Genomic DNA, 10891 nt, shown 5'->3' with positions numbered 1-10891 from the left:
TAATTACTTAGCCAATAGCAAGTTTGCACCTTAATACACTCACTATACTTGATAGTTTATGAGAAGCTAAACTTGAGTACTTCCTTGGTTTGAAATAAGGACCCCTCCCCTTTAAAAAGTCAAGCATCAGGGTGTGAATAAACAGATGCAGTTGTGTAAATTCAGTTTTTAAGGAAACAAGGCCTCACAAGTCTGCAGTTCCATTACTATTGTCTTTCATTGTCCTGCCCTGATACTAAAGTGAAACCAAGTACAGTTGTGCCTTGGTATGCTGTCGTTTTGGCTCCTGAACGTCACAAACCCGGAAGTGAGTGTTCCAGTTTGCGAATGTTCTTTGGAACCCCAATATTCTTGCTGCAGTCAATCAGAAGCTGCGCTTTGGTTTCTGAACGTTTTGGAAGTTGAATGGACTTCCCGAACGGATTCCGTTCAACTTCCAAGGTACAACTGTACAGTAATACTAGTGTTGTAGACAGTCCTGAAATATACAGGAATACTTTCCTATTTTCCAAGCAGAAAGGAGTGGATTTATAGAACAGATACAGAATAAATCCTGTTTTTAATTTGATCAGAAATATCCCCCCCCCCCTGAAAAGGGGGGAACCACTGCACTGATTCCCAATTTTCCCCAAGAACTATTTGAAAACTGCTGTTGGCCTTGACAGACCACAATGCTTTCTATACTTGATGTAGCAATTGTAATAAGTTGTACTAGATGCTGTACTTTAAAATTCCATGATTCTTTCTCTTATTTCATTGTATTAGAAAAAAAGAAATCCTACGTATGATTCTCATTCTAAATTGATTTTATTTTAATCAATTAATTACCCCAAAAAAATTATTTACAAAAAACAAAACAGAGAAAAGGGAAAAAAAACAAACCCAAAGTGTTTCAAAGACAAACCTTATTAAAACTATAAAGTTCCAAGGGATACCCCTGCTCTATATATTGGAGTCCAATAAGGAAGCAGATCAGCACAATTTTACATGGCTCAGTTCTTGTTATGATGAATTGAGTTCCTCTGCCTGATCCAAAATGGCAAACAAATCTTCCATTTCTCTATGAAAACACTGCTCCTGCTCTAAGAAATGGGCCTGTTCCTCCTCCACCTGCTTCCATTTGTCGTGTGTCTTCTACGAGGAAAGAAAATTAATAGTTAATGTATTCTACACACAACTTGTATTTTCAGTTTTCAGAAAGGCAGCAACAACATTAAGTACTGAAGTCCATGAAGCTTATGCCATAATAAATTTGCTAGCCTTCAAGGTTTACACGACTTGTTTTCAGTTAGCAGGTACAAGATCACTCTGCAAAGTGGCTTGCTTGCAGTGCGAAGTTGCTGTCCGTTCAGGCCTTTCCCCTCTTGCCAAACAGAAGTAAGAAGTTTGCATACATATATGGAGGTGTGGTTGGCATCAGGTGAGCAGACAAGAAAAAACATTTAGAAGAAAGGAATTTGTGTGGTGTTGGCTTTGTGTCTAGAGACCTAGCAGTGGTGGTGGTCAGACTTAAATGCTCTGTATGTTGGCAGTAATGGAGAAGGAAGACAATTCGTATTTTACCTGAAGATTCTCTTTTTGCTCTTTTGCCATCTGGGTGAATAGTTCAAGGTCAGTAGTCAGCTTCTCCATCAAGTCCTGAAAGAAAAGGCACAAGAAGGGGTTGACAAAGTGAGGTCTAGCTAGCATGTCCAATGGTCAGGGATGACGACAGTCGCCTAGCAACATGTAGAGGTCATCACACTGACTGCCATGCATCAGGGACAGCAGTTCTGTCAAATCCTGTCCTGGAGATATTCAGAAGGTATCTCCGTAGCTATTTAGGACCCATGACAGCTGGAACTCAGCAAAATACATAGAATAAACTTTGCAGGTGGAGGGGAAGTGTCAGGCAAGCATTTTCCTAGGGAAGAGGAAACAGGTTCATTCTCTCACCATTATTTCAGCTTGTGTCTTCTTGTTCTCCTCATCCTCTTCCAAAATTTTGTCACCTGTAGCTAATTGGAAAAAACATTTACAAGTCAGAACCATACATATGCCATTAATTTACCAGAAGCATGGCCTCCATTCCCATAGTTCTGGGACTATCCTTAATAAGCAACTCAAAATTTATTATTGAATTTATACACTGCCATTCATTCATAGATCTCAGGGCAGTTCACGACATAAAAATAAAGATAAAAACAAGATACATAATAAAAACAAGAACACTGCCCCACATAAACCAATAAACCCCTCCCCCATCTAAAACACCAAATTAAAATTTAAAAGATTCTGCAGATCACAGTGTGATCGCATGGGGAGGGACTATAAGTTCAGCAGTGAAACACATGCATTCCATGCAGGCAAATGTGGGGCACTGGGGTCCTCATATCAGCACATTCCCCTGACCCTGCTTCCAGCACTCCCATACACTCAGTGGGATAACCAAAAAGAAGCACCTAGAAGTGTACAGGTGTTCCTGTGTATGTGCCCTGATCACAGGAGGTCCCAAAAGGCCCTGCAACCTCCTTGCATCCAGTGTAGGAAGAAAGAAAGAAAGAAAGAAAGAAAGAAAGAAAGAAAGAAAGAAAGAAAGAAAGAAAGAAAGAAAGAAAATCACAGGGAACTTTATCCAAGGAATTTCAATTCATTAAGACATTTGGGAGAAAGTGATAGTATACTGCAGATGTATACGTACAGGGGAGAGAGCAGAGAAGCAACTGTATTTTATACCTGGATCACAATTCCTAGCTGCCAAGATCAACATGCAGCTCTCCTGAAATTTCTTCAGCTTCTGGTTTTCTTTTTCCAGACTATCACACTGCTCCTTCGTATTCTTCAGATCTTTCTGCAAGTACAGATAACTGAACCAAACAGCAGAGCACCAGTTTTTATTAGGCCTTCAAGCATTTAAGGTTTGCTTGCCTGGCGCAGGAGGGATGAAAAACTGTACACTAGAGGGAAGCAAGCCTGCCCTCCACCCCGCATAGACCGCTGGCATGAGCAGGCATTAACAATATTTCTACAAGCCAATTTCTTGGATGGCCTTTTCAAAACCTGTTTAAATCTGGTAACATACAGTGGTACCTTGGGCTAAGTACTTAATTTGTTCCGGAGGTCTGTTCTTAAGCTGAAACTGTTCTTAACCTGAGACAACACTTTAGCTAATGGGGCCTCCTGCTGCCGCCACGCCGCTGCTGCGCGATTTCTGTTCTCATCCAGAAGCAAATTTCTTAACCCAAGGTACTCTTTCTGGGTTAGCAGAGTCTGTAACCTGAAGCGTCTGTAACCCGAGGTACCACTGTATTTTTAAATAACTTCACACACACACAGTGTGGCCCGTTGGGCAAGTAAAGTACAATGAGCCAATGCCGGGACAAGATATCTTAGCATCTTGTCCCGGATTTGGTCTGCTGGATCAGACCAAAAGGGCTGCCTAGTACAGCATCCCGCTTCCCACAGTGCTCAACCAGATTCCTATAGGAAGCCCACAAAGATGACACAAGTGCACCAGCCCTCTCCCACTGTTCTTCTCCAGTTACTAGTATTCAGAGACAACATGCCTCTGATCTTGGGAGGTAGCATACAGCCACCATGGCTGGTAGCCATCAATGGCCTTATTCTCCATGAATTTACCTAATCTTCTTAGAAGGGTGTTGGAAATCTGGGGGGAACCCAATGCACAGTTGAGATCATTTTAGGATAATCAGAATCAAGTTTGTTTCCTACCTCTGCTTCCATCAGCTTTGAGCTCACTTCCCATTTAGCAGACTCCAACTGCTTGTTCTTGTTTCGGAGCTCAGCCTCCCGTCTGTATCTGCTCATAGGGCTATAGGATCAAAAACATATCACTGATGTATTGTGGATGAGCAGTTTGTCTGCATTTAACATTCAGACAAAGCTCACACAGAACACCATAGATAGAAAGAGGTAAATATACATGAGTTGTCATTTAAGACATGGGCAGAGGGGAGAAAGTAGATCCAGGTGTACCAGATCTTTGGGTAATTTACCCAGGTAAGGATTTCTGACTCCCAACTATTTATCAATAGCAGCAACAAAATGACTCCCGCCCAGCATCCCTGCCCTAAGTTACACAGCTGAAGTGAAGAAAGCTTGGGGGTAATTAGGGATGCATTTTTGTGTGCAAGGACTTGGCTCCGAAATCTTTTTCATCTTTAAATGTATGAAAAATGAAGATCCAGCAAACTTGCAGTTCCTAGTTCAGGGCCCTATGTGAGGAATATTCTAATCAAGAAGCAACATTCTGACCAGCTTATGATAACAGCATTCACAGCTTTGCTATTTACTACTCTTGGACATTTCAGTGTTCACCGTGGATTCAAAAGTATATACAGTTGTACCTTGGAAGTCGAACAGAATCCGTTCCAGAAGTCTGTTCGACTTCCAAAATGTCCGGAAGCTCTTGCAGCCAATCGGAAGCCGCAGAAGCCCTGTCAGACGTTCGACTTCCAAAAATAGTTTGCAAACTGGAACAGTCACTTCCAGGTTTGCGGCGTTCGGGAGCCAAAACATTTGAGAACTAAGCTGTCCGAAAACCAAGGTATGACTGTATATAGCTGCACACTGAAGCTGCATGGTGACTTTAAAGAAAAATCACATAATGCAAAATAAACATAGAAATACATCACAATGTTTATATGATATTCTGCATTTTCTTAAATGAGGTCATCACTTAAGAAATGTTAATTTGACCTAAATCCATTCCTATGTGGAATCAACAACAACATTTATTATATAGGCCGCCCTTTTCTCTGATGGGACTCAAGGCGGCTTACAGATAATAGTAAGAACCACTAAAAAATAGGGGGAGAAATCATTCAAAAAAATTAAACAGAATTAAAAAAACTATATACATATATAGTCACGTTGTGAACGAGTAGGAAGCAGATAAAGAAAATGCATAAGAAACAGCTTTGCTTTGGGGCACTCACGTTCGAGCATTTGACGTTGCTGCTTTCTTGGGTGGTGGCTGTGTTGCCTTCTTCATGAACCTTAATAGAGTTAAATAATGATATTTGTAGCTTTTATTAATATTACAAAGCCAAACCAACTAACAGTTTGATCCTCTGAACATTTGCCATTATTTAAACCCAAAATTCCTTCATACCATTTCGTACATTTCATCAAGTTTAGAAATTGCAAGGAAGTAGCTTTTGGCTAAACATTATGAGAAACCTATTAATCAATTACATTATTATTAATTTAATAATTAATATTTAAACCTTCCAAACCACCATCTCCAGGCGTTTTTACACATAAAATAATTTAAAACAATTAAGAACACAAAATGGCAAATACATTTAAAACAAGGCTAACCATCCCAACAAATGCGCATTCAGGGTACAGATCCATTATGCAGCTGGTAAAGTATGTTCGAACATAACCTTCAACTGTTTCCAGAAAGTGCAGATAGAAATGCTATTGACAGAAATGCTATTTCACAGAACAGGGGCAGCCACACTAAAAGTCTTGCTCCGAGTTACTATAGAGCAGGCTTCAGAGATCTTTGGCACTTGCAGGAGAAACTTGCAAACTGCAACAATCTACTAGATGCATAAGGGATAAAGCAGTCTCTCAAGTAACCTGGTCCTGAGCTGTATAAGAACTTAGAATAGTACAGGCTGGATGAGACTACATCAGGTGGTGGTGGGCTCACATTCATTTAGGGCAGGCATGTCCTAAGTCCGTTTCGGGGGCCTAATCTGGCCCGCTGGTTGCTTTAACCCAGCCCCTGTGGCAGTTTATTTCCTGGGGTAAAATTCTAAAAAAACTTCAACAACCTTGGGCAGCCCTCTGGTTGGCCCCCACGGCCCTTCACTGGTCCTCTTTGAAAAAAGTTTGGACACCACTGGGACATTAAACCAGAAGCTGGTTGGCAGAGGCTGCATAGCAATGCTTCTTGCAGCTTGCGTCAAGCAGGGGATGGACAACGTGACCTCCAAGCTCCCTGTTAGTGCTCTTAGTTCTATTGATTCCAGGATAAAGCAGCACATTTGCTGAGAAATCGTCAAGCAGTCATGTTTGTTGTTAAATACCAATGATTACAAGTTTTGTTGGCTTTTTAAAAGTTATTTTACAACACCTTTCCATTAAAAGAAGAGCTCAAAGCAGTCTGCACATCTAAACATGTTTTTATAAAAAAGCAGGGGCGGGAAGGCAGGACTAACAATAATAAAATAGAGAAGAGACAATAATGTCAACAGATCAGCTGGTAGAAGAGAGGCCTAAATGGGTAAGGAGTTCCAAAAACTAGGCATGGCTTTGAAGAAAGCTGTCTATTTCTTCATATCCCAGCCAAGTGCAACCCAGGTGTCTAGGGCACATTCAGTAGAGCTTCCACAGAAAATCTCAATGGTAGTATGCACTTATATTTACCTTTGATTTGTGTCTTTGAGGGCAGTACGCACAGGAACATTTTCACCAAAAGTGAAATCAGGAGCTTTCAAGGGGCCCAGGTCAGGTTTGACAAAACACTGCTTTTTTGAATGTGGATCTGCAAATAAAGAATCCATTTAAAAACAAAAGGAAACTCAGTAACTCACCCTATTGACAGCACCTCCCTCAGTCTCCACATTTAAACAGCATTTGAAGACCCACTTTTTTTGTCTCCCTAAAAACCCACAACCTCACCAGGCATTTAGAAAGGTAAATAGTTTGGCCCTTGTTTTACCTAGATGACTTTTCAATGCAGGTTCAATGAAGGTCTGGGCACATGGTGCCAACTTAAGGTTTGATCGCACGGCAGAGCTCAACTCAGGGCAAGCAGCTTATTAGAAAATTCTAGACAGGACAGGGAACCTGTGGGCCTCTAAAAATTGCTGGACTCCAGCTCCCATCATCACTGACTATTGGCCAATGGGAGCTGGAGTGCTGCAACATCTGGAGGGCTACAGGCTCTCCAGCTACCCCATAGCCTGGGAGATTCATCCTGGCTGCCACAGCTGTTAGGATGAGCACTTGAAGATGAGCAACATAGGGGTGAAAACAGTAACAATACAGTAGCCTAACACACCTGTTGGCATACTGATCACTTTGGGCTGTTGCAAGCTGTAGACAGGAATCCTGGACTTCTCATTCTCCATATTGAAAGCCTGTAAGAACAGGAAAGAAGCATTGCATGTTTGTTAGACAAACTGCTGCAACCTATAGGATGCATGAAGTGCAGGGGCCACCTCAGGCACAGGGAATGAAACAAAGGTTTTCACTGACAGCCTAGAATTTAAAGACATCATTTCCCAATGTTTGATCCACAGCACCTCTTTTATGAGTTTTATCATGACTGACTGATTTTAATCATTTTATTTGCATGCCAGCTTCATCTTCAAGAGCAGCATTATCAATCAGCTGACAGCATACGAATCAATCTGGATAACCTGATCCAAAAATACACACACTCACACACAAAAACGAATCTCACTACAGCCAACCAAAGACAACCAACCACACCCTAAGCCACCCCCAACGTCTCTCACCACCAAGGAAATACAAGCAAATAATAGGAGAACCTATACAAGTGACGCTTACACAAAACCCCACACATACACTAAGTACAATAGAAGCATAACCACCTGACCCCACCCCACTCACCATTCCCCCCCTTTCCTTCCTAACCTAATACTGTATGCAACACTAATGTCTCACAACAAATGAAACTGATCTGTAGAAAACAAATGAAACTGAACTGTAGAAAACACAACTTGAAAAAAGAGACAATGCACAGATTTTTGTAAACTAAGAAATCTTTAATAAAAATATTAATTTTATTATTATTATTATTATTATTATTATTATTATTAAAGAGCTGCGTTATCCAAGGTGGTGAAGCAGAGACACAGCAGGCCTGAACTTTCCAAAGGTTGGGGAAAGCAACATGGATGAGGCCAGAACATATGTCAGGGGTCAGCAGGGGGCCTGTCCACTGTCCCTCAGACCTTGTGGGGGGCTGGACTGTATTTTGAAAAAAACAACAGTGAACGAATTCCTATGCCCCACAAATAACCCAGAGATGCATTTTAAATAAAAGGACACATTCTACTCGTGTAAAAAACACACTGATTCCCGGACCGTCCATGGGCCAGATTTGGAAGGCGATTGGGCCAGATCCGGCCCCCGGGGCCTTAGTTTGCCTACCCATGACATATGTCTTGCCCACTTCCCTACAAGGGAATATCTCTGTACACATCACAGGCAAACTGCAGCTTACAAGGAAGATACCGACCAGTATTGCAGCTGTGGGCAGTTTAAGGAGGCCGTCAACAAACCGGAAGGTGTCTAGAGGGGGAGACAAAAGATGTTGAGGAGCCTGGAGACCAGGTCCTATGAGGGAAGGTTGAAGGAGCTGGTTATACCTTGCCTGGAGAAGAGACAAAACAGCAGCCTACCAGCTCAATGCAAAGGTTGGGGTGGGGAAAAGCCCTGCAGGGGACAGAGCTGGTCTCCCCAAGGGTCAAGAGGGACCCCATGGCCTTTGCTGGAGGTCCAGCTCCAAGGGCCTTCTGATGGTTCCCTTGCTGCGAGAAGCCAATTTACAGGGAACCAGGCAGAGGGCCTTCTCGGTAGTGGCACCCGCCCTGTGGAATGCCCTCCCACCAGATGTCAAAGAGGAAAACTACCAAACTTTTAGAAGACATCTGAAGGCAGCCCTGTTTAGGGAAGCTTTTTAGGTTATTGTATTTTAGTGTTTTGTTGGAAGCTGCTCAGAGTGGTTGGGGAAACCCAGCCAGATGGGCGGGGTATAAATAATATTTATAATTAATTATAATTATTATTATTGCGTGGTGGCGTCGTTTGCTGCTGCACCTCCGGCCACGTATTTGCAAATACAACGCACACATACCGTTAAGTCTCCGGAGGCCTCCAAACCCCCAAAGACGAGCAGCACCCCGGGAACTTCCCTCGGCTCAGTGGATAACAAGCGTCAACGAGGTTAAGTATTTCTCCTGGGCATGTACAGAGCGCACCGCGTACTACCGGCCAAAGGCCGCAGCACAATAACTCCCTTCGGCTAACTGGACAAGGCCCTCGAGACACAACGGAGCGGACTCCCCTCCTCCTCCTTCGGCGCTTTATCTGGACCAGCGCCGTCCGACTCCCGCCAGCGTTTGAACGGGAACAGACTCCAGTCACCGCGATACCACGCGAGAGTTCGAGCGAGCCGAGGAAGGAGCCCGCTGCGCAGGCGCCGAATCACTCGGCTTCTCCGGCTCTCCCCACCACCAAACACGGCGAAGCGGCGCCTGCGCAGGATGAAAAGTGAAGCATCTTCGTCTCCTCCGACTCCGGCGCTGAAGGAGGATGTTGCCCTGCGCTTCTGTGGGAAGCGGACGAGGAGAGGCTTAATAAGGGTTTTGCACGACGGGGCGTGTGATCGTTTAGGGGATGTTTTGGTTGCTGCTGCTCTGCTTTGAAGCGATGCGTAGTGAGGCTTATATCGGACAGATTTCCATGGGGCTTGATCCGAAGGAAGTGACCCTCGGGTTGCAGTCTTGCACGGACTAGCCTATGTATTTATTTCTAGGACACACCCGGCGTCGGGGGTTCTGTACAATATGTGCCACCAAGTGTCGCTTTCCCCGTCACTGGGCTTTAAGGATAGGGGAATGCAGCTCTGCTGACACGTGTCCTGCTTTGCAAAGGTGGCAATACACGTGTCCCTGAGCCAGGATGGCAAGTGGACAGAACAAGCCAGCCTGTAGTAATGACTGACACTTAGCAATGCCGGCTACTCTCCACTCCATTCGCACCTTCCCGGTAGTTAGACAATGATCGTGTACACGCCATAAATTTAAAGCACAAACACCTCCCACAAGAATCCAGGGATTTACCCCTCACAGAGCTATAGTTCCCCGCACCCTTAACAAAGTATAGCTCCCGGGATTCTTTTTGGGGGCTGGGGGTTAAATGTTTGGTGTATATTCCTGTCCTGCAGCTTCTTCTTTTTTAGCCGAAAAACAAAAAGTCAACCTCATTATTTCCTGCCTTGGTTTGGCTTGTTGCACTCTAGCCTGAAATTCATATACGTCCCGGCAGTACACGTCCAACAGCTTCCGGTGAAATCCTGTAACGTTTCATGCCACAGATGTTCTGTGGGGGGTTGTCCTGCTTTTGTGCAAGTGGACCTAATGGTCAGAGGTGTTGTTGTTGTTGTTTAGTCGTTTAGTCGTGTCCGACTCTTCGTGACCCCATGGACCAGAGAACGCCAGGCACCTCTGTCCTCCACTGCCTCCCGCAGAGAGTAGCCGGCATTGCTAAGTGTCAGTCAGTACCTTTACCTTTATCCCTCCAAACAGCAAGAGAGCAATAATGTGGCGACATTGGATTGTGCGAAGCTGACATCCCCTCTCTAGTGTACTCCAGATGTTTTGAACTACAGTGGTACCTCGGGTTACAGACGCTTCAGGTTACAGACTCCGCTAACCCAGAAATAGTACCTTGGGTTAAGAACTTTGCTTCAGGATGAGAACAGAAATTGTGTGGCGGCAGCACAGGGCCCCATTAGCTAAAGTGGTACCTCAGGTTAAGAACAATTTCAGGTTAAGAACAGACCTCTGGAACGAATTACTGGTAAGTTCTTAACCCGAGGTACCACTGTACAACTCTCATAATCCCTGACTGTTGATCATCACAAAAGCAAAAGTGGAGCACCAGCTTGTGGGAGGCTGGTGTCAAGGAAAACTTACAGCCTTGCCCCTTTTCTAATTTAATTAAAACTTACAGCCTTGCCCCTTTTCTAATTTAATTCAGTAAGCAAAAATGTTTGGTAAGAGGTTCCTTTACATTTTCAGTACATCTGTTCAGCTACTGCACACTTCTATTTGCTTTACAGGATAGGACTGGCCTGCTGAGGAAATGCATGTGAACCCTCAGGGAAGAGCACAGTGGTACT

At 43.8% G+C, this 10891-nt stretch overlaps 2 protein-coding genes across 2 annotated transcripts in view; one reads left to right on the top strand and one right to left on the bottom strand.

Moving 5' to 3' along the window:
* LOC309356018 (prolactin-releasing peptide receptor-like) overlaps window positions 1-10891 on the top strand; it is a 247944-nt gene that overhangs the window by 229155 nt on the left and 7898 nt on the right. The window lies entirely within an intron of this gene.
* Window positions 789-9137, bottom strand: KNSTRN (kinetochore localized astrin (SPAG5) binding protein). Its single transcript, XM_081917969.1, has 9 exons — window positions 8843-9137; window positions 7019-7097; window positions 6382-6499; window positions 4938-4997; window positions 3712-3811; window positions 2716-2830; window positions 1936-1997; window positions 1564-1638; window positions 789-1134 (listed from the first exon to the last, which is right to left on the bottom strand). Exons 2-9 carry the CDS (start codon window positions 7086-7088, stop codon window positions 1003-1005), a joined length of 732 nt encoding a protein of 243 aa, XP_081774095.1. The 5' UTR covers window positions 7089-7097; window positions 8843-9137; the 3' UTR covers window positions 789-1002.

This window comes from Podarcis melisellensis, assembly GCF_964234715.1.
Source record: "Podarcis melisellensis genome assembly, chromosome: 1".
Lineage (NCBI taxonomy): Eukaryota > Metazoa > Chordata > Lepidosauria > Squamata > Lacertidae > Podarcis > Podarcis melisellensis.
This window is presented reverse-complemented; position numbering and strand designations above follow the sequence as displayed.